General features: G+C 44.5%; 1 protein-coding gene across 3 annotated transcripts in view; it reads right to left on the bottom strand.

Moving 5' to 3' along the window:
- The window catches only part of SLCO5A1 (solute carrier organic anion transporter family member 5A1), a 215610-nt gene that overhangs the window by 140623 nt on the left and 50403 nt on the right, over positions 1 to 24584 (bottom strand). For 2 of the 3 annotated variants that reach the window (XM_055546213.1, XM_055546210.1), the window contains exons 1-2: positions 12355 to 12518; positions 9318 to 10704 (exon numbers count right to left, since the gene is read on the bottom strand). In XM_055546213.1, the coding sequence (XP_055402188.1) occupies positions 9318 to 10218 (901 nt within the window). In that variant the 5' untranslated portion in view covers positions 10219 to 10704; positions 12355 to 12518. Of the gene's footprint in view, positions 1 to 9317; positions 10705 to 12354; positions 12519 to 24584 lie in introns of those variants that run through there. The other variant, XM_055546211.1, reaches the window with a different exon arrangement.

The following is a 24584-nucleotide window of genomic DNA, read 5'->3' on the forward strand; positions in this document are numbered from 1 at the left end:
AGGGGGCAGAAGATGTACCCACAAATGAACTGCCCCAGGTATACATGAAACCCACCAACACCCGAGCCAGGAGCTGCCAGAGCCACCGACGCCCAGCTGTGCTCACAGCTCTGCCCTGCATCCATCCCAGTAATTCCTCCTCCAGGCGTCCCGGATCATTGCCTCAAATACCTCTCCCTCGTATTAGCTTCCAGTGGAGATTATTTTTTTATTTATTCATGATCTGTACAGAGCCTACTTCCCCAAGGGATTGTGTGTGGCTTACAAAGATGAACACACTGTAAACAAGATGAGCAAAATTAAAGCAGAACAAATGCCCAGTTCGAAGTCTTAGACTGTGTGTTCACATGATCTTTACTCTCTTGGCTCACCAGACTCCCCCATCACTGCTCCTCCCTGGGAAAGCAGCAGGGAATTAACATGACAGATGAATTTGAAAATAAACTGGGGGTGCTCAGATCATCTCCTCTTCTTTATCTCTTGGGAGTGAGTTTGCGAACAGGGAGTAAAAATTCCACCCTGCTCCTTGTGGGCACAAGACTCGTCTATACCACCCCTTCCTGGTCCTCCCACCCACATGGGGAGACCCAGGAGTGCCATGTGGATGAGGGTCAGCATTACTGGTAGCTGGTTGGGTATGTCTGTGTAATGGTGGGATTATTAAAAAGCCTATGTGCACAAAGATATGAACTGCATTTTCAACCTCACTTCCATCAGTTCTAAAAACTGATTCTTTGGCTCCCATGTTTTTACTCCTTATTTCTCAATTAGCTCAAAACTCAAGTGAAGGGGAAAGGTACTATTTATTATGTCCTTTCAAAATCCCAACAAAAAGATCTGGAGAGCTCATGCTACAAGACACTTAAGAGAGGTTATTAATAGTGATCAGTGGAGGGACTTCCCTGGAGGTCTACTGGTTAAGACTCTGAGCCTCCCATGCAGGGGGTGCAGGTTTGATCCCTGGTTGGGGAACCAAGATCCCACATGCCTCATGGCACAGCCAAAAAATAATAATATATAAAAGGGTCAGGGACTTCCTCAGTAGTCCAGTGGTTAAGATACCCCACTTCCAATGCAGGGACGCAGAAGACAGGGGTTCAACCTCTGGCTGGGGAACTAAGATCCTATATGCTGAGCAACGCAGCCAAAAAATAAATTTTAAAAATATATATTATTAAAAATATAGTGATGGGGGGGAAAGGCCTGAAATCTCTGGCTACCAAGGCAGAAGAGAACATGTGACCAGTGTGGGAGATGTAACTAGAGGTCACTCAGTACTCTTGCCACTCTCATCTTACCTGCCTTCCTCTCCCACACAGACTGGAAAATCTAAAGCCTGCCTTCTCCAAAATCCTGTTAGCTAGGAGAGGCCAGGTACTCCATTCTGGCCAATGGGACATCCTCAAGAGTAAATGGACACTGCCTCCCCCACGTTCTCCTTCTCTAGGGGACAGGTGCGATGCCTGAGGTGCAACAGCCTCTACTAACAAGGGCCGGGCAGGCAGAGAGAGGAAGTCGCGGGCACCAGGGAAGGCTCGATGGCCCTTGACCGCCTACCCGAGCTGGCCTATTGTTCATGATGAATAACTCCCTAACTAGCAAAGCCAGAGATACACTTGGTTATATGTTTCTAAGGAACGCTGAGTTGAAAGATATGTATGTGTATCTTTCATTGTTTTTATGACTATAGACAAAATCTTATATGGAGACATAGACTGTTCTAATAAAACATCACTAAAAAACAGATGAAGATTTTCTAGACAATGTTTTGAAGAAGTGACTCCTTTTCTTTTTTCTAATTACATATTTAAAAAAGATAGCTTTAAGGGTTTTCATACTCAGAAAGAGCAAGCTATGCCAGATAGATGGAGAGAGACAGAGACAGTCAATAAACACACATATATATGTTTATTCAACTCTAAAATCTTGATGAAATAGAACTCAATTAATTTCAAGCTCATTTTACTTTTAAAAGACTAAAGAAATGTCAAAAAAAAAAAAAAAAGAAGAAGAAGAAGAAGCATCAAGAATGTATTTGCCTGGGAAATCTCATGGACAGAAGAGCCCAGTAGGCTACAGTCCACAGCATCACAGAGAGTCGACTACAACTTAGCAACTAAACAACAACAACACACAACCAGGCAGACTGTGATCTGGGGAAATACTTCTTGATGGAAACGTGGCAGAAAATGGAGAGTGAAGTGACCTAGCAATATGGAATAGAGAGTTCTGGAAGAAATTAAAATTTGTATATAGAATGACAGCTGCAAATATTCAAACAATAAAGTCTGTGGCTAAAGGAAAAAAAAAAGAAATGTATTTTAAAATAATAATAGAATTATTGATAGTTCTGACTTTTTTAATTTATTTGCAATTTGGAACCAAATTTGGAACCAGTTCTTATTTGTTGGGATTCTCTGGTGGCTTAGAGGGTTAAGAGTCTGCCTGTAATGTGGGAGACCAGAGTTAGATTCCCGGGTCGGGAAGATCCCTGGAGAAAATGGCAACCCACTCCAGTATTCTTGCCTGCAAAATCCCATGGACGGAGGAGCCTGGCGGGCTACAGCCCACAGGGTCGCAAAGAGTCAGACACAACTGAGCGACTTCACTTTCACTTTCAGTTCTTTCTCAACAACATCCTGTCCACGCAAGGTGGACAATGAAGACAACACAGTGGTGAAGCTGGGACACCACAGGCCTTCAGACTTCAAAGGAGCTTTTGTTACGTTACAGTAAGCCCAAATATACATTACATAAATGTTCATACGTTAAAGAAAGATAGTCGTCAAAGGTTGCCAAGCAGAAAGTTCTGGCAGTAAAACCTTGGAGCTTCAGAAAATGCAACTAATCAGAATATAACATTTTCCCAACACTGATCAAGATTTTTCTGTACAGAGGAAACAGAACCCTCCTATGCTGTTGGTGGGAATGTAAATTGGTACAGACATGTGGAAAACAGTATGGAGGTTTCTCAAAAAACTAAAAATAGAGCTTCCATATGATCCAGCAGTTCCATTCCTGGGTATATATCCAAAAGAAACAAAAGCACTAATTCAGAAAGATACATGTACCTCAATGTTCATAGCTGCATTATTTATAACTGCCAAGGTATGGAAGCAATCTAAGTTAACATTAACATTACATTAACAGATGAATCAATAAAGAAGATGTGGTACACATATACAATGGAGTATTACTCAGCCATAAGAAAGAACAAAACTTTACCATTTTCAACAATATGGATGGACTTGGAGGTCCATCCTCCAAGTGAAAATTGCTCAGTCGTGTCCAACTCTTTGCAATTCCATGGATGCTAGCCCGCTAGGCTCCTCTGTCCGTGGAGTTCTCCAGGCAAAAGTACTGGAGTGAGTTGCCATTTCCTTCCCCAGGGGATCTCCCTGACCCAGGGGTAGAACCTGGGTCTCCTGCATTGTAGGCAGATTCTTTACAGTCTGAGCCACCAGGGTAGGTATTATGCTAAGTGAAATAAGTCAGATAGAGAAAGACAAATATTGTATGATGTCACTTATCATGTGAAATCTTAAAAATGCAACAAACTAGTGATTATAACAGAAAAAAAAGTAATAAATATAAAGAACAAATTACTGGTTACCAGTGGGGAAGGGACAATAACAGGGTAGGGGATTGAGAGGTGCAAACTATTATGTGTAAAATAAGCTACAAGGATATATTGTACAACATAAAGAATAAAGCCAATATTCTACATAAGTTTTTTAAAAGCATGAGCAATTAAATATTCAAAATGTAAAAAAAAATAAGAAAGAAAAGAAAGAGAAGGATTGTCTTGTACAATGTATAAGGAGTGATTTCTCGGTGTTCTCATTTCCTACATAATGGTTCTTTCCTTCTTCCCAATTATAAAGAGATATGTTTAAACATTTCCAGACACAAACGGAGTAGAATATCTCCTGCTCCTCACTCTGCTCGCTCTTTAGGATGAGTTTGAATTCAGCTCTAACAAACTGAAGTGCTGCTGGCACAGTGCTTGCACACGTAATCCCATTTGGTCCTCAAAATATCACAGTGAGGGGGCTTCCCTGGGAGCATGGTGGATTCTTACCCGGAAGATCCCACATGCTGCAGGACAAGTAGGCCCTAACACAGCAACTACTGCGCCCACGTGCCTCAGTTACTAAGCCTGCAAGCCCGCGAGTCTGTGCTTTGCAAGAAGTCACCACAATGAGAAGCTCACACACCACAACTAGAGAGTAGCCACACATCACTCCAACTAGAGAAAGCCTGCACTAAACAACAAAGACCCAGAACAGCCAAAAATAAAGAAAGAAAGAAATGTTTTTAATTAAAGGAAAGACCTTTGTCAATAAAACTTTTTTTTTTTTTAATATCACAGTGCGGAGCAGAGGGGGAAGGAGAGGGTAAAACGAATGGAGAGAGTAGCATGGAAATGTATACACTACCATATGTAACATAGATAGCAGTGGGAACTGCTGTATGACTCAGGGAACCCAAACCGGGCTCTGTGACAAACGAGAGGGGTGAGATGGGGTGGAAAGTGGGAGGGAGGTTCAAGAGGGAGGGGACATATGTATACCTATGCTGATTCATGTTGATGCATGACAGAAAACAACACAATATGGTAAAGCAATTATCTTTCAGTCAACAATAAATAAATTTTTTAAAAAAATATCACCATGCAGGAAACAAATGGAATAAGCCCTAAGTGCAAACAGAAGCTGGAGAAGTTAAGGAATTTGTCTAAAGTCTCCTGACCAAACTGTATTTTAGTTTGGTAGAGCCAGACTAAAATATAAGTCAGCTGCCTCCTGGTCTGGGGCTCTTTCTAAGGCACTGTGCAGACTCTGACGCTTGTCTGTGGTCTGAAGGGACAGCGGACATGCCAGGGAGGTGGAGTGGCTGCCCTCTCACACCACCTGCCCAATGGCTGGCCCGTGGCCCATCATCACCTATCCTGAAAATCATTCAGTTGGAATTGGGGCTTTCTATTTTAGAAAAGCATCCTTTTTTTTTTTCCCTTTTCCTACCTGGTTAGTCATTCTTTCTTGTTTCCCTGTTTGATTCATGAATTTTGTGCCTTGCAAAAGGTCACATTTTCTCTCTCCTTAAGATCCAATCGCAAATCATGATGCAGTTGCTAGCCTTACTTCTTCCTACCTACAAAGTTTTCTCTATGCTCCAGGTCGACACTGAACCTCTCTCCTTGCAGGAGGAGTTCGGGCACTGAATGTGTGTAAAGATCGCTGGGTCACATCTACAACCACATCACTTCTACATGGAAAGCTGCCAGTATGTTAATGCCAGAACTTTCAAAAGATTAAAGTATATATTTACATTCCATTTCAATGATTTCTACTTAATTCAGATTTTGGTCCCAATTGCAATTACTAACCTGCTACCTGCTTTTATTTCCCCACCCTTTATTCTGTGGTTGTTATCAGTTAGAAAGACTGACCAAAAAGTTAAGAAATGGGTGGGGAGTGGACAAGGTAATATGGAAGAACAGTTTTGCAGAAAATCACAACAATATACACCTAGTTACTTATTAATAGGAAAAAATCCATGTCATAATGGGTTAACACTGCTCACGTGCTAAGATAGTGTATATGTTTAGTCACTCAGTTGTGTCCAACTCTTTGTGACCCCATGAACTGTAGCCCACCATGGGGGTTCCTCTGTCCATGGGGATTCTCCAGACAAGAATACTGGAGTGGGTTGCCATGCCCTCCTCCAGGGGAAATTCCCAACCCAGGGATTGAACCCAGGTCTCCCACATTACAGGCAGATTCTTTACCATCTGAGCTACCAGGGAAGAAGATAGCAGTCTCCCTGATTTAAGTTTGTATGGAGGTAACCTGTCGGAGAAGGCAATGGCAACCCACTCCAGTACTTTTGCCTGGAAAATCCCATGGGTGGAGGAGCCTGGTGGGCTGCAGTCCATAGGGTCGCTGAAAGTCGGACACAACTGAGCGACTTCACTTTCACTTTTCACTTTCATGCATTGGAGAAGGAAATGGCAACCCACTCCAGTGTTCTTGCCTGGAGAGTCCCAGGGACAGGGGAGCCTGGTGGGCTGCCGTCTATGGGGTCGCACAGAGTCGGACACGACTGAAGCAACTTAGCAGCAGCAGCAGCAACCTGTAAATACTGCTTTAAAGGTCTAAAGAATGGTCTTGTTTTGATTATGTCTTGAGGACGTTAAGCCAGTTCTGCATCCTTCTACACCATTCAGAACCCTACTGAATGTGACCCATCCTTTGGTTTCAGTGGGCTTTCAGAAGTTCAAGGGCTTTGGGGTCAGACGGTGTGGGTTTGACACCCATAACCAAGTCACTTAAGTTCTCTGGGCCTTAGTTTCCTCATTCATAAAAAAAGGGGAAACAATTCCCATCTCCTAAGGCCATTGAGAACATTAGATGAAATAACACAGGTAAGATTTCTGGTACCGAAACCACTGGAGCTTTTATCAAGATCCATTTAATACAAAGCAGAACTCCTACGAGTTACACCAAGAATGTATCCGAAGGCAGGCATCAAGACGTTTTCCCAAAAAATGATTATTAGTTAGTTAAGTCGCTCAATCGTATCCGACTCTGCGACCCCGTGGACTGTAGCCTACCAGGCTTCTCCGTCCATGGGATTCTCCAGGCAAGTATACTGGAGTGGGTTACCGTTTCCTTCTCCAGAGATCTTCCCAACCCAGGAATTGAATTCTGGTCTCCTGCATTGGAGGCAGACGCTTTAACCTCTGAGCCACCAGGGAAGCCCTGGTGGGCTTAATAATAAAAAATGATTATTAGTCAATATCTAAATGAAGAAGAGGAGGAGGAGGTCGGGGGAGGCGGAAGCAAATCCCATCTGTAGGACTTTCTTCCCCTTTCACATGTCACTTTAGATATTACCTTAAACTGGAAATATTTCTTCATTACATCGAAGGCACCTCAGACGCTGGGCCTGTGTCTCATTTTTTGGTCTTCCCACAAGGAGCACAGTTGCTCAGCACTGAATATGCACTCGCTAATTTCCTTCTTGGTGAAAGTGTTGCTCAGTCGTGTCTGACTCTTTTGAGACCCCATGACTGTAGCCTACCAGGCTCCTCTGTCCATAGGATTCTCCAGGCAAGAATACTGGAGTGGTTGTCATTGCCTTCTCCAGAAGATCTTCCCAACGCAGGGATCAAACCCGGTTCGCCCTCATTACAGGTAGATTCTTTACCATCTGAGCCACCAGAGAAGTCCCTCCCTTCTTGGGGGGCAACCACTACCAGAAAAGTTAAATCTCAGGGCTCTGACATCAGATATTCTCTGTTTGTGTGGGGCTCTGCCTGTGTTTTTCGTGTCAGTGGTACCTAGAAGTGGGTGGGAGACCCAAGTTTTCAAAATAAATGGAGGAAAAGATCAGAAAGAAAACAGTTGGGATGTTTACAGAGTCAAGATGTCACTCTAAAGACTGCTGGTTGTTTTCAAAGAGAGAAACATATGTTTACAGTGTAAAGACCTGACAATCAACCAACTCAACTAAGTGATTAAACTCAACAACGCTAGTGAATGGGCAGGTGCCTCTAATAGAAAACACATACCACGACCTATGAAGGAGTCTGGCCAAAAACATTTTGCCTGAACTGAATTACATGTTTAGACTGAACTTCCAGTTTACAAGAAATATAGAACGTGGAGGAATGAGATAAGTGCACCACAAGGAAATAATCAGATAACTCTAGAATGTAAAATATTCCACAAATTAGCCTTGTCTGTGTAGTAGAAACAGAAAAAAGTTGATACAGTTTTCTAGTTTATCAAACACTAAGAAAGCAAACAACCAAATGCAATGATTGAATGAATCTTGACTGGCTCATGGTTTGAAAAAAATACATAGCTAAAAAAGTCACTGAGTGGACAATGAAGATTTGAATGTGGACTGGACTTTGATAATCAATGGAATAGTTACTTTCATAGGGTATTTAAGCTCCTGAGTTATATAAGAGAATGTCCTTATTTCAGAAGACATGTGCTGAACTTAAAGGGACCCACAATTACTTTCAAAAGTCTTAACCTCCTACCCAATATATATACATATATATATATTCTACACAAACACACACAGGTTGATACAGCAAACATGACAATAATGAACAATTATTGAATCTAGGTGGTTGGATATACTAATGTTCACTATACTACTATTTCAACTTTTCTGTACAGTTTGAAAATTTGTCATAATAAACATTAGAAAACATGGAGGCGAAAGTAACAAGCAAGGGATTCCCCTGGTGGTCCAGTGGTTAAGAACCCAATTTGCAATGCACGGAATGTAGGTTCAAACCCTGGTGGGGGAACTAAGACCCTGCAGTGCTCCCCAACAAGAGAAGAAGTCACCACAATGAGAAGCCCGCATGCACCACAACCAAGACCCATCACGGGCCAAAAGTAAAAAATTAAAAGCAAGCAAACTATTCCTTCCTGCCTGAATAAAAATTTCTTTCTCTTGCATTTCATAATAACAACAAAGTATAAAACCCTTTATTTGGGCCAGTTACTGGGGACTACAAAGGGCTGCAACATCCTCTAAGGACAATAGTCGTCCTGAGGAAAAAGCATAGCCCTCTTTGTTGAGTATCACTTTCACTCCCCTTTCACTATCCACCAGCGACTGCTTTTCAGAAAATAGTAATCATTATTCTCCCAATTCATGGAACTGAGGGTCTTCAAACCAACAATAAAAACAGCTTTGGATAAACTTTACAACTTGTGAGGTTGCTTCTGCATAAAGATAACCTAGTCATTCGATATCACTCAAGTTTTTTTCTTAATAGTGAAGCAGACAATATGTAAGAAATACAGATACAGAGACAATACAGGCTGTTTCCTATAGTCTGGGTACTTCCTGCTGTTGGAGGCAGGAAGAAGTAGCAGTGGATGAAAGCTGTCAATGACCTCACTTCACACACCAGTCACTTCTATTCCTTCCTGAGCCCTTTGAGAAGATAAACTTGATAAACTAGAGCTTTTCCAAAGACAGGCTGCAAGAAAGAGAAGCACTACTCCACAGTGAAAGTCTGTATTACTTGGGAAAAGCCCAGTGTGAAGTGTGAGTCTTAAAAGTCACAGAACTCTCAACTGTTTAATTCCAGAACTGAAAACACACCACAGGGAGGCTTAAAAACCAAAAAGCAAACAGAAGCTTACTGCTTAAAGTATACACATATAAATTATATAACACCATATATTCTCTATAATATCTACCATCAACTAAATGTGAAAGAAAGTTCTTCTTTTCCATTTTTGAGTCCAAGCTCAGGTAAGAGGGCAGGAAAGGCTTACCTAGGTACAACGATGCGTTTTCTTTCTTGACATTGTCATCTAAGTAGGTTGGTCCCAGGGTATAAATAGGTGTGGAGCCCATTCCAATGAGAATCTGTGCGCACACGAATAAAGCCACGTAGACCCAGTGGTCGTTGCCACCCGAGTCCTTCAGGCAGGTGGGAGGCTCCACCTTGACCGAGGAGTTGCCGTTTTGACACAGGCCATAGTTGGAGGCGGAGGCGTTCAACTCTTGGATCTGGTAGGGCGGCGAGATGAAGTGAGGTAAGGCGAAGAGGGCAGCCCCCACAGCGATGAGGAGACCCCCCACGGCCAGCCACAGGGGCCGCCGTCCCCGGCCGCCGAAGTAGCTGACGAACACCACCACCACCAGGCTCCCAATGTCAAAGCAACTGACCAGCAGCCCCGACTCGGAGCTCTTCAGACTGTAGCGCCTTTCGATGGTGGTGATGACGCTGCTCAGGTACCCGGAGACCATCAACGCCTGGATGAAGGTTAAAAAGCACATGCAAACCAGGAAGCAACGGGAATCGGTGAGGACCACGTAGAGGCACCTTCTGCCCTGGAGCATGGCCAGAGTGGAGGACACCGACATGGTTTTGGCGATTTCCACCCCGTGGCGACGTTCCGCCAGTCCTGCCGTCTCTGCCGAAGTAGACGGGGCGGAGGGGCTGGGGGCCGGCGGGTAGGGGTCTGACTTCAACTCCTGATGGCTGGGGGCGGGCTCGGAGCCTTCTTCACTCGCGGGACTCAGGTCTGGCGGGCAGGAGGCGCTGTTCAGGGCGGGTAAACTCTGGGACCTGAAGGACTCGGGTTCACACTTCTCTTGGACAGCTCCTACCCTGGCGCGCGCTTCCTGCGGCTCTCCTGCCTGGGGCTCCAGCCCAGCGCCTCGGTCCATGGCTCTCAGAATTCAGATTCGGTCGCCGATCGCACTCAAGGACTCCGGAGCTTTGCATCCACCGGCACGAGGGGCTGAAGCCGGGCCCAGGCTGTCGTGCCCACCAAGGACCGGGGCTGGCGATGCAGAGCCGCGCTGTGGGGCATCCTCACCAGCTGGGAGGTGCCCAGTGCATCCTGACCGCAGTCGTGGTCCCGAGGCTCCGCAGCCGCGTGCCCCGGAGGGCAGGGGTCCGCGCGGTCCTGCGATGAGCCCAACTTAGGGTCCACCCCGGGCTGGGAGCGCGCAGCAGGATCCTGGCGTGTCCCGGGCGCATCCCCTCCGCCGCTGCCGCTCCGCCTGCCGCCCGGAGCGCGTACGCCGGGTGCCCAGCGTCGGGGCGGTTAGCTCTGCTGCCGGGGCCGCATCCCGCCGGGCTGGCTGGGCCAGAGGCACCCGGTCCTCGCCGCCTCGGCTCGCGACACCCTCGGGCGCTAAGGTGCCAACCTGCAAAGCAGAAGAGAGGGCGGTCAGAGAAGAGCGGCTGATTCTGGCTTCTCGGCGCCCCCGGCGGACAGCGCTGGGGGACTCTGACGGTCCGAAGTGGGACCGAGGGACGAGCAAGGAACGAAGCCCTGGAGGAGGATTGGGCTGTAGGCAGCAGTCTCTAGAGCCCAAACAATAAGCAGCGGGCGGTCGGCAGAGACCCTCCTTCATTGTCTACGGCGGACCTGCCCCCGCCCCGCCCCTTTTGCCTTAAACAGCGCATCTGCTTTTATATGTTAATAATTATCCACCTGGTAGCTCTGACTCACAGACAGCGTCTTTTATTCGAGTGAACTAATTGCAACCTTTTGGTACTCCTACTCCATTACTCAGAATAGAAGAGGCCCAAAAGAACAAAGGAAAGTTTCTTTCCTTTTTTTTTTTTTTTTTTTACAAGCACGATGCACTCCTAGTCCCGATTTTTAAAAAAAAAAAAAAAAGGGGAAAGCGAGGTGTGTAGAAACGTGTGTACACACTTGTGTGCAGGCACGTGTGCGCCGACTGGATGCGAATCAGTCTTCTCCATCCATTAGAGACAGATACGCATTCAAAGCCCAAGGCAGCAGCAAAAAGGTCAGCGTGCTTGCCTCTTTATTCCCAACACTAAAAATAACACCCCTGCCCCCCAGCCGCCAGGGAGAACTATTCAATTACAAATACCAGGGGCGTTCGAGGCTGCGGCCCACGCCAAGTCCCAGAGCGCTGTGTCAAGCGAAACCGAAAATCAGTTTGCTTTGCGGAGGGGTGGGGAAGCCACAACCAAACAATGAGACGCGGGAGCGCTGTCACGGCGCGCTGGGAGCCCACGGAGCCTGCTCGGCACGCGCGGGCCGGCAGGGAGGTGTGCTATTTACATCCAGCGCACCCAGCGAGCGTGGGCTCGGGGTGCGCGCGCACCCACACACACACACATACATACACCGGCGTGTCTGTGTAGAAACCCCTCGCGCGATCCGGCACCCAGCTTGAATATAACGCGAGTCGAAAACAGGTGTGTCCCCAGGGTAAGCCTTCGCCCCTTAACTCGGGACTCCCACTGTATTCCTCCGGCCCCCGGGGAGGCGGGGGGGAGGTGATGTGCACCAGGTGGGAGAGGAGAGCTGGACTTCGCTGCATTGTGTTTCATGCGACGCGCTTTTGTGATGGTGCTGAGAAAAGAAAGGAGGAAGGGTAAAGGGAGAAAGGCAGAGAGCCTGGGATCCAGGGGCGGCCGCTCCGGCGTCTCCCTCGGCTCGACTGGGCCAGCCCAGCTCCCAGATTCCCGGCCTGCCAGCCACTCAGAGCCAGGGTTTCCCCGCCGCCTTCTTGCCCGGGAGCCTTCCCGGGGAACCCCACCGGCGCCGGCGTACAAAGTCGGGGAATCCCGGAAAACTCGCTTCCCCGCGCCCAGGGGAGCGCGCACCCGCACCGCAGCGCACCCGCACCCCAGCGGAGCCTTGGAATGGCACACGGACCCAGGCGGGCGGCTTTCAGAGCCGGCGTGGGGGCCCGGGGACATCTCCTACGCGCGCGCACACACACACACACATACACACACACGGCCCCGCAGGAGGATAGGACCGCCGGAGACAGCTCGCCGAGCTGAGGGTCGCACGAGCCGCTGCTACTCACTCGTGAGTCGGCCGGTCAATCTGGCTGGCTGGGAATGGAGCGGGGGGAGGTGGGGACCTTGGAGGCGCGAGAGTAGTTGGGAGCCTCCTGGGGAGGCAGCCTCGGTCCAGCCGCGAGGAAATCAGTGAATGAGTCTGTGACCCCAGCCTCTGGAAACAAGACACACGCGCACAGACGCGCCCGGAGCCGAGCGGCAGAGGGCGCAGGCGCGCGGGCAGCCGCCCAGCCCAGCCCGGAGGCGGCGAGCCACCAGGCTGCCTTTTCACCTGAAAGGGGGGGAACCGTGAGGACCCCAGGGAGCAGGTCTCCAGAAAAGTCAGCGATTCAGGCAGAGAGCCCACTCGGAATAAAGAAGTTGAAATTTCTGTTGGTTTATTACGTGCTGTGGGCACCCACCATGTCTCAGGGACCATACCAGGTAGATTCTGGGAACCAAAGATGGACGGGACAGGATCCGTGGACCGAGGAAACCTCTGTTTTGTGGAGGAAATACTCCTGTAAGTAGCCTATAACGACACAGTAACTTCTATACAGGGTGTCACTGAAGAACCCTTATTATATATCGATTATAATATCCATTATTAACCCATTAGACCTTCATTTCCAGACAGCAGGATAGGCATGTGCAAAGGCCCTGGGGCACGATGCTGCAAAGAAATCTTGAGTCTCAGGGTGATTGCAGAGATGGGGCAGAGAGCTGGCCAGCAAGAGTGGCACAGTAGGAAAGGTCAGCACTGAAGGGCCAGTGACATCCAACCTCGGTCACCAGACAGTTGGTTCTGACACTGGTAGGTGAATGCAGGCCATGTGGAGGGAGTGGAGGCAATCTCAGCAATCTCTGAGCAAAATGTGATGCGGCAGTGGTGGAGCATGGAGAGGAAGGAACTCCTTGAGAACACTGACAAGACAGAAGTAGCCAGACTTAGAAGCCGATGTTAACCAGAGATTGAGATTGAGGTCCAAGGAAAACACAAGCAGAGAAACATGCTCTTGGGGTAAGATGTTTCTCCTTTAAGATACCTTGACTTTGAAATGCCTCTGGGACATCTGAGTGTATACACATCCCATAAACCACCAGACATATAACATACAGGCAGTTGGGATTAGGGGAGTGAATTAGGAGGCAACAACCAGACACGGCATGAGGTGGGTGAATAAGAAGATCAGAGGAGGGGTAGACTAAGGACAGGGCCCTGGGGACAGGGTGATCTAAGAGCTGGAGAGGGAAAAAGCTAAGGAAGGAGATTAGAAGCAAGGGTCAGAGAGATCTGTGAAGAATCAGAAAAGAGGGACCATCACAGAAGCCAGATGCAAGAAAGGCTGCCGAGTCGCCAAATAGGATGATAACAGAAAAGAGCCCATGGGCTGTAGAAAGTGGGAGGACACTGCAGAGCTCTGACAGAGGGAGACGTAACCTAACGAGGGGAGGGAATTGTTCTACATTTACTGGTGACCACACTGACCATTCTGCCATGCCAAAGCCACTTCACTCACCCCTGGCCTTATCCAGTGAGAGCACAGGATCCATCTCACAGTGTGATGAGGGAAGTGGAGAGAGACTATGTAACATGCGTGGTAAAGACACACAGCTAGTCTCGGGATGATAAAAGGTCCATGCGCCATAATACTTCGTTCCCCAGGGATGGTGAAAATAAGCTTTTAATCTGTTTTAACAATCGTTTTACTCCAAAATTGATTTTTTTTTAATTTTCAGATAGAGAAATAAGCTTCCACTGTTTCTCATAGTGCTTTGCGTGGCAATTTTAAAGGTCCAAAGATATTACATTATTAATTCTCTCAGGAGAGCCCATTTCATACTGGAAAGCCACATGGGATAGTGAAAAGAGTATAGAATCAACTTGAAATTTTTATCCCAGCTCAGTTATCACAGCCATGAACAATTTATTCAATTGTTATTTATTTATCTTGATTTCCTCAGCAATAAAGTGAGAACAATATTACACTGAGTGTGCATGAGAAGGGCACAAACATACCTTGAAATGTTTGAGATGTACATACTTTGAAAATGTGCTCTGTCAAGTCAATCTTTCTTTTGCTAAAAAAAAAAAAAAAAAAAAAAAAAAACCATGCTCTTAACTATGACTCCCTTTCAGTCACACAGCAGCTTAACTTTTCAGTACATCTTGCATCTTTTAATTATCTCACATGAGTCCAACAACCACCATATGTACAGGTGATCTTTACAGAAAAAAATATTAAGTCAGCTGACACCAAAAGAACAGTTAGTGCATCCTCCAAGGCCACATTGAGACAGCACTGGTCTGGCAACTACCAAACTGATCAATCAAACAAGACAAAGACATTCATTCCTCATTCCCTGTCCCTGTCCTGTCTTCTTGAGATCTCCATCAAGCGCACAGTCACTTTTCTACAAACAGGATATATGACGCCAGTTGACACCCTTGCCCATGATCTTAGCTATGTGGCACTTCCTATGCCTTATCACTCCTCTGAGCTTACTCTGGATCCAAACAGAATCAATCTGTCCTTCCAGGCTCTGAGGCCCATTCTTTCATTTCAGCCTCAGCCCCAGACATGAGTAGTTCCACAGCAAATTCAGTCTGGCACCAAATCGGATCAGGTGCCAGCAAAGGCTTCCCTGCTGAAAGTCAAAGAATTATGTCCCTGCCACCTGCTGTTTATTCATGGTCAATTACCATAGTTACACCAGAAACAATTCTGAGAATCTATAGGATTTTTTATTGCCACTAATAGATCACAATTTATAAACAGAATTCAAAACATCCAATTAGCTACCCATGTGCTATGCTAAGTTGCTTCAGTCGTGTCCGACTCTGTGCGACCTCATAGATGGCAGCCCACCAGGCTCCCCCGTCCCTGGGATTCTCCAGGCAAGAACACTGGAGTGGGTGGCCATTTCCTTCTCCAATGCATGCAAGTGAAAAGTGAAAGTGAAGTCACTCAGTCGTGTCTGACTCCTAACAACCCCATAGACTGCAGCCTACCAGGCTCCTCTGTCCATGTGATTTTCCAGGCAAGAGTACTGGAGTGGGTTGCCATTGCCTTCTCCAGCTACCCATATAGGAAACAAGAAGAAAACATTTAGCAACAGACATTTCTTGAGCTTTCCCTTTCAGCGTTAAATGTGCCTTTGGAAAAGGTCAGATATGCCTCCATCAACCCTAATCTTCAGATTCAGAGAAAGAAATGGACTTACTTCATGGAGTTCTGCTACCCCGATGGCTTATTTCACACAATATGAAAGAGTACAGTTGCTGAGACGAGAATACCTGCCTTCTTAGGTATATCGGTAGAGATAGCACAGGGCTATAAACTCTCTGCAAATCTTCAGGTGTGTTTATGCCGTTTCTAAGTCACTAATCAGTCTAATTTACACATAAATTGCTTCTTTCCCAGTCTTCATATAATAAGATGGTAGCCTCTGCAATTCCATGAATTTGAGTAAGCTCTGGGAGTTGGTGATGGACAGGGAAGCCTGGCATGCTGCAGTCCATGGGTTCACAGTCAGACACGACTGAGTGACTGAATTGAACCGAACTTTGAAACTAACTAGGGCATTCCGTTTTGTTTTGTTTTTTTAATGTGGGCCATTTTTTTTAAAAAGTCTTATTGAATTTGTTACAATATTGCTTCTGTCTTAAGTTCTGGTTTTTTGGCCAAAAGGCATGTGGAATCTTAGCTTCCCAACCAGGGATAGAACCTGCACCCCCTGCACTGGAAGGTGAAGTCTTAACCACTAGACTGCCAGGGGAGTCCCACTAGTGCATTCTAGGAGCTTGAAATCTAGCTCCTCTGGAGAATAGGGCAAGGAAAGCAGAAAGGACCCCTTTCTCCACTCTCATCACTCTTTCCTTAAGAGGATCAATTCAGAGGTCTCCCAGACACAAGAAGAAGGGCTCAGTTTAGGTCCAGAATATTTTCTGTGCCACTACTCTAATTGAATTAGGTATTGGTTCTTGAAGAGGAGTAAGTTGTATTTCAAAGGTAACCTTTCATGCTGCTGCTGCTAAGTCGCTTCAGTCTGACTCTGTGTGACCCCATAGACGGCAGCCCACCAGGCTCCCCCGTCCCTGGGATTCTCCAGGCAAGAACCTTTCATACACACATATAAATTCAATTCAGTGTATTTCAATATATATAATAAAAATACAGCTTTATTGACAGACCCTGAAGAAGTATATAGATATACTTCTATATCTATATAGAAGGGATATAATTAAATTACATCTCTATTCTTTTAAGTTAATTTTTTGGCCACATAGCTTGTGGGATCTTACTTCCTCGATCAGGGATTGATCCTGCACCCTCAGCAGTGAAAGCGCAGAGTCCTAATGACTGGACCACCAAGGAATTCCCCAGATCTCTATTCTTGATTCAAAAAAGTAGTTTACAGTATGACTGATTTCCTCATTTTCTTTTCTTTTTTTATTTAATTTAATGGGTTTTTAGTGAAATATGATTGACATATAACATTGTATTAGTTTTCGATGTACAATATATTGATTTAATATAGTGTGTATATATTGCAAAATGATCATGGCAATAAGTCTACATTAGTTACAAATTTCTTTTCTTGTGGTAAGGATGTACTCTCTTAGCAACTTTCAAATATCCAATATGGTGTGTACGTGTGTATGTGTGTATGCTTAGTCACTCCATCGTATCCAACTCTTTGCGACCCCATGGACTGTGGCCCACCAGGCTCCTTTGTCTATGGGGATTCTCCAGACAACAATACTGGAGTGGGTTGCCATGCCCTTCTCCAGGGGATCTTCTCAATTCAGGTATCAAGCCCAGGTCTCCCACATTGCAGGCAGATTCTTTACTGTCTGAGCCAATATGGTATTATTGATTATAAGGTTATAAGGTCACCCTTGAACAGAACTTGGCATTTATACCTTTCAATGCTCAGTCGCTAAGTTGTGACCAACTCTTTGCGACTCCCTGGACTGTAGCCCACCAGGCTCCTCTGTCCATGGGATTTCCCAGGCCAGGATACTGGAGTGGGTTGCCATTTCCTTCTCCAGGGGAAACTCCAGAACCAAGGATCAAATCCGCGTCTCCCGCATTGGCAGGCAATTCTTTAACACTGAGTCACCAGGGAAGCCCATTTATATCCTTCAATTCAGTCGCTCAGTCGTGTCCGACTCTTTGTGACCCCATGAATTGCAGCACGCCAGGCCTCCCTTCACCAACTCCGGGAGTTCACTCAAACTTACATCCGTCGAGTCCGTGATGCCCTCCAGCCATCTCATCCTCTGTTGTCCCCTTTTCCTCCTGCCCCCAATCCCTCCCAGTATGAGAGTCTTTTCCAATGAGTCAACTCTTCGCATGAGGTGGCCAAAGTACTGGAGTTTCAGCTTTAGCATCATTCCTTCCAAAGAACACCCAGGGCTGATCTCCTTTAGAATGGACTGGTTGGATCTCCTTGCAGTTCAAGGGACTCTCAAGAGTCTTCTCCAACACCACAGTTCAAAAGCATCAATTCTTCGGCGCTCAGCCTTCTTCACAGTCCAACTCTCACATCCATACATGACCACAAGAAAAACCATAGCCTTGACTAGACAGACCTTTGTTGGCAAAGCAATGCCTCTGCTTTTTAATATGCTATCTAGGTTGGTCATAACTTTCCGTCCAAGGATTAAGCGTCTTTTAATTTCATGGCTGCAGTCACCATCTGCAGTGATTTTGGAGCCCCAAAAAATAAAGTCTGACACTGTTTCCACTGTTTCCCCATCTATTTCCCATGAAGTGATAGGACCAGATGCCATGATCTTCGTTTTCTGAATGTTGAGCTTTAAGCCAAATTTTTCACTCTCCTCTTTCACTTTCATCAAGAGGCTTTTTAGTTCCTCTCCACTTTCTGCCATAAGGGTGGTGTCATCTGCATATCTGATGTTATTGATATTTCTCCCGGCAATCTTGATTCCAGCTTGTGCTTCTTCCAGCCCAGCGTTTCTCATGATGTACCCTTATTGAGAAGTAAATTTCAATCTAGGTAAACAGAAGAGGCACAGATCTAGCCCTGGGTCACAGTGATTCAGGCAATCACTCCAGCCCTGGGATTTGAGTACGGTGACCACCGTATCAGTTTGTTTGTTTGTCTTTATTCTGCTGGGTCTTTGTTGCAGAACACTGGGCTGTTTGTTGAAGCACACAGGGTCTCTAGTTGTATTTCCAGACTTAGTTGTCCCACTGCATGTGGGATCTTAGTTCCTCAACCAGGAGCTGAACCCGAGTCCCCTGCATTGGAAAGAGGACTCCTAACCACTAAACCACCAGGGAAGTCCCCAGCATATCAGTTTTAGGCCTGCAAGTCCTCAACCCAAGAAACCATAGTCTGATGGACACTTGGACACCTGGTTACACTCTGAAGGAGCCAAGAAACCAGGCAGTGCCTCTGGGAATAAGCCAGGACAAGAAGACAATACTATCAACTAGCACCTCCTAGAAACTGCCATCTCCCTTAATAAAAACATGGCAGACACACCACGGCTAGTAATGAGGAGAAAATTTCCTATGAAGAAGAGACATTTGTCTGCAGAGATTCGCATTCCCTTGAAAGACTTTTGTCATCACCTCCACTGCCACCTGGGCCTGGGAAAGGAAAGAGATGGCAGGAGCGATCTGCTATGGCCTTCAGCCCCTCTGCACATTCTCTGTGGATGTGTCGAAAATGCAAGACTCTGAGCACTCTTCAGCCAGGCCATTTCTCAGGGTTGTGTTTGCAGCTAGCAACCTTGAAGGGCGAGGTAACCTTCCCAGCTGGACAAAGAGCAGGCTCGGTTCTTCTTTCTTCAGGGCAGCCCCCCAGGCTCAATCCTCCTTCCTAAATGCACAAGAAAGCATCCGCAGTGGACTCTGTATCACCCCATGAGACTTAGGCACACGAGGACCTGGAACACACATCTCTCACATAAGTCACAGCAGTATGTTTTGAATGGGTCTCTTAGAGTAAAGGAAATAAAAGCAAAAATAAATAAATGGAACCTAATTAAACTTAAAAGCTTTTTGCACAGCAAAGGAAGCCATCCACAAAATGAAAAGACAACCTACTGAATGGGACAAAAGTATTTGCATATGACACAACTGATGGAGATTATTATTCAACATGTAGAGACACATCATAGAACTCAACATCAAAAAAATTTTTAAATGGGCAGAAGAACTGAGTAGACATTTTTCCAGAAAGGAAATGCAGATGGTCAACAAGCACATGAAAAGATACTCAACATTACTCACTGTCAGTGAAATGCAAATCAAAACCACCATGAAATATCACCTTATATCTGTAAAATTGACTGTCTTCAAAAAGAATACAAATAACAAATGTTAGCAAGGACATAGAGAAAAGGGAACTCTCATACACTGTTGCTGGGAATGTAAATTGGTCCAGCCACTGTGGAAAACAGTACAGAGGTTTCTCAAAAAACTAAAAATAGAACTACCATATGACCTAGCAATTCGACTCCTGGTTATATATCTGAAAAAATACTAATTTGAAAAGATACATGTGCCCCAATGCCCATGGCAGCATTATTTATAATTGCCAAGATATGGTAGTAACCTAAGTGTCCACCAACAGATGAATACACACACACACACACACACACACACACACACACACACACAGGAATATTACTTGGCCATAAAAAAGAAGGAAATTATGTCATTTGCAGCAATTTGGATGGACTTGAAGGGTATTATGCCAAGTGAAATAAGTAAGACAAAGACAAATAGTATATGATGTGACTTATATGTGAAATGTAAAGATACAACAAACCAGTGAATATAACAAGAGCAGACTCACAGATAAAGAAAACAAGCCTACAGTCAGTTACCAGTGGGGAGCGGGAAGAGGGAGGGGCAATAAACAGGTGGGGGAATTAGAGGAACAGCCTATTAGGTAAAACATAAGCTACATACATATATTGGACAACACGGGGAATAACTGTCAATAGGGTATAACCTTAAAAATTATGAATCACTATATTGTACACCTGTAACTTATATAATATTATACAGCAACTATATTTTAATTTAAAAAATGAAAAGATGAAGCCTGCCTATAGTGAAATATTTAAATGGATTAAAGGATGAAGCAGTCTAAAGACAAACAGTGCATACTATTGCTTTTGAATAAAAACGCAAAACAAGCTGCTCATAGAGCCATCATCTCAATAATGCCTGGGATTCAGGTTTTTATGAGATTGCCTAACCTTTCAATCACTAGCAATGGTTTCATTCCCAGCTCATGACTCCTCCCTAGCCTCCTCTGCATTCCTGTCCTTTACTCGGAAACTTGAGCATCACAGAACAAGCTGACCATGAAGCCCTCCCCTCAGAATGCTGCTGCCCCCCTGCCACCACATCCTAGCACAAGATTGAGAATAACTGGTCAGCCGTGGGAATAGACCTGGCCCCATTGCCTCAGAGCCAGTCTTGTAGAGAGAGACCAGGTCAACCCTGGCGTCCTGAGAACCCAAATCACAGCACCATATAGTAGGATTCTTTTAATAAAAACTCAGAAATGTAGGGGACTCTGCAGAATGATTGGGAGCTCAGAGCTGTCTGTCTTTTCAAACATTATTTCCTTAATATAAAGACACCAGAAAAGAGCTCTTCAAGAATTCACTCAAATCCCCTTCTCTCCTCTGCATCCTGTTTTGTTGATGATATTTTTGATAATTATCTGATTTCAGAAAAACTCCACAAATCCAGGTTGAAGAGTTATATTTAAAATATATATATATATTTTATTTTGTATTGGGGAATAGCTGATTAGCAAACCATGTGATAGTTCAGGTGAATAGTAAAGGGACTCAGCTATACATATACATGTACCCATTCTCCCCCAAAACTCCCCTTCCATCCAGGCTGCCACAAACATTGAGCAGAGTCCCCTGTGCTCTACAGTAGGTCCTTGTTGGTTATCCATTTTAAATATAAAGTGCTGTATTATTTTTAACTATTACTATTGTTTTGGGCACATGTGTGCAGGTGCCTGTATCTCTGGCCTGACTTTTATCCTCCATTCTCTTTGGATGTTGGTGATACCCTGATAATTGTTCTTATTTTCTTGGTTGTAACTAATTAATACCAAATGACCCAATCCAAATAGAATATACCACTTGGACCATCAGGGGAGTGATTTTAAAGGATTTAGTGTTCTGTTTGGGGGCTGCATAACCTGTCATCAAGGAATGGGATTTAAATGACAAATGAATTGTGTTATGTCATTCCCTCTGTGAAAATCAGAGCAGTTAGAGTCTAAATTTAGTTTGCCCAAAGAGAGGAATGACCAGGCGAATAGGCATGTATACAATGGAAATATAACATCTAAACATCATGATCTTTCTTCCTTCCTTTAGCTGATTTTGTTTGTGAAATTTCACACTAGAGGAAAAATGTGATTTTTCAAAGAGAAAAGAACTGTTGTGAAAGTTTGCACATTCCAGTTTCTCCTCTGGAGTTTAAAATATACCTTTCTCTTACTCCACATCAGGAGACCACAAGTTTTTTCTGCCATCTAGTACTTCTTCCATTCTGTTTTTTCAAGGAAAATAACATTGTTTCTCTTCCACCCTCAGTAATGTCAAAACATGCTTTTAGAATGGAGAGTCATACAAGTCATGCTGTGCCCTATGGTTCTTAAACTGTTATTTAAATACTGTCATGCATAGAGAACAGTGGTGGTTGCCAAGGGGGAGGAGGGAGGGAAGGGATGAACTGGGAGGTTGGGGTTAGCAGATTTCAACTTTCATATACAGAATGAATGAAAAACAAGGCCTTCATATATAGCACAGAGAACTATATTCAGTATCCTTTGATAAACCCTAATGGAAAATAATATTTAAAAAAGAAGGAAAGGGAACAAATTGAGAGAGTAGCATTGACATATATACACTACCATGTATCAAATAGATGGCTAGCGGGAAGCTGCAGTAGAGCACAGGGAACTCAGCTCAGTCTCTCTGTCGCCCTGGAAGGGTGGGATGGGGATGGGGGGAGGCTCACGAGGGAGGGGATATATGCATACCTATGACTGGTTCATGATGCTGTACAGCAGAAGCTAACACAACATTGTAAAGTAATTATATTCCAATTTAAAAAAAAAGGAATGCTGTCTTTTAGGTTATAAGCATTGGTAAAGAGGGTATCAGTTTAAATATTTAATTCCATAATGCATTATTAAAAAAATATGTATTATGGTTTTAAAAAATACTTGATAAAAGAATGTATATGTATGTATAACTGAATCACTTTGATATACAGCAGTAATTAACACATTGCCAATCAATTATACTTGAATAAATAATTTAAAAATAAATACTGTCACAGGCTAAATCGTGTCCTCTCCAAAATCCACAAGTTGAAGCCATAACCCCCTATTTCTGATCCTGTGACTGTATTCGGTAATAGGCTCTCTAAAGAGGTAATGAAGTTAAAATGAGATCATTAGGGTGAACTCTTATCCAATATTACTGGTGCCCTTTTAAGAATAGGAAATTTGGACACAAACAGGTATAGCAGGAAGACCAAGTGAAGACATGGAGAACCTGTATGGCTCATCTACCAGCCAAGAAAAAAGGCCTCGGGAGAAATCAACCCTCTTGACACCTTGATCTCCAGCTTCCAGCCTCCAAAATCATGAGACAATAAATTTCTGTTGTTTGAGCCAATTCATGCTCCTTTGTTATGGCAACCCTAGCAAACTAATACAAATATTGATGAAAAGAAAATCAAATATTTAAAAATGATAATAAATAACTTACTTTAAGGTTTATTCTTAAAAGAATTTTTCAAAATTTTAAACATTTCTCACAGTAAGAAAAAGTAAAAACTTTTATGATTCACTTCTCACAATAAAGTCTAAGGAGATGACTTAAAAAAACCCTATGGTGCCTGTTAGTCAAAGAATATGGTCTAATAGAGTGCATTTTAACACCTGAGAAATGTCACAAGATTGATAGGAAAAACTACTGTGATTGGGACATGTTAAAAAATAAAAGCAGTTTATATCAAAGTAATGTAATCCATGAGGCTTCCCTGGTGGCTCAGTGGTAAAGACCCCACCTGCCAATGCAGGAGATGCAGAATCCCTGGGTCAGGAAGATCCCCTGGAGAAGGAAATGGCAACCCATTCCAGTATTCTTGCATGGAAAATCCCATGGACAGAGGAGCCTGGTGGGCTACGCTCCATGGGGTTGGGAAAAAGTCAGACACGACTGAGCCACTAAACAACAATGTAATCCATAAGTGAGCAATTTAGAAGACGAAAATAAGTCAAAAGATAAACCCAATGGGAAAAGAAATGAAGTATATACTGTGTCTAAAATAGAAATGCTAATCACAAATCTGACAACATTCCTAAGATCTAGAAAGCATATAAGAAAGCATAAGGGACTTCCCTGGTGGTCCAGTGGCTAAGACTCCATGGTCCCAAGGCAGGGGATCCAGATTTGATCCCTAGTCAGGGAACTAGATCCCACATGCTGCAACTAAAAATTCTCACACCACAACTAAGACCCTGAGGAGCCAAATAAATAAATATTAAAAAAGAAAAAGCATAGATCTTGGGGAAAAGTAACAATCCTTTGATAAAAAAAGCAGTAACATCCAGCAAATTTGGAAAACTCAGCAGTGGCCACAGGACTAGAAAAGGTCAGTTTTCTTTCCAATCCCAAAGAAAGGCAATACCAAAGAGTGCTCAAACTACCGCACAATTGCACTCATCTCACACACTAGTCAAGTAATGCTCAAAATTCTCCAAGCCAGGCTTCAATAGTACGTGAACCATGAACTTTCAGATGTACAAGCTGGATTTAGAAAAGGCAGAGGAACCAGAGATCAAATTGCCAACATCTGTTAGATCATCGAAAAAGCAAGAGAGTTCCAGAAAAACATCTACTTCTGCTTTATTGACTATGCCAAAGCCTTTGACTGTGTGAATCACAATAAACTGTGGAAAATTCTTCAAGAGATGGGAATACCAGACCACCTGACCTGCCTCTTGAGAAATCTGTATGCAGGTCAGGAAGCAACAGCTAGAACTGGACATGGAACAACAGACTGGTTCCAAATCAGGAAAGGAGTACATCAAGGCTGTATATTGTCACCCTGCTTATTTAACTTATATGCAGAGTACCTCATACGAAATGCCAGGCTGGATGAAGCACAAGCTGGAATCAAGATTGCCAGAAGAAATATCAACCTCAGATATGCAG

Source organism: Bubalus kerabau, chromosome 14 (assembly GCF_029407905.1).
Source record: "Bubalus kerabau isolate K-KA32 ecotype Philippines breed swamp buffalo chromosome 14, PCC_UOA_SB_1v2, whole genome shotgun sequence".
In the NCBI taxonomy this organism is placed as follows: domain Eukaryota; kingdom Metazoa; phylum Chordata; class Mammalia; order Artiodactyla; family Bovidae; genus Bubalus; species Bubalus kerabau.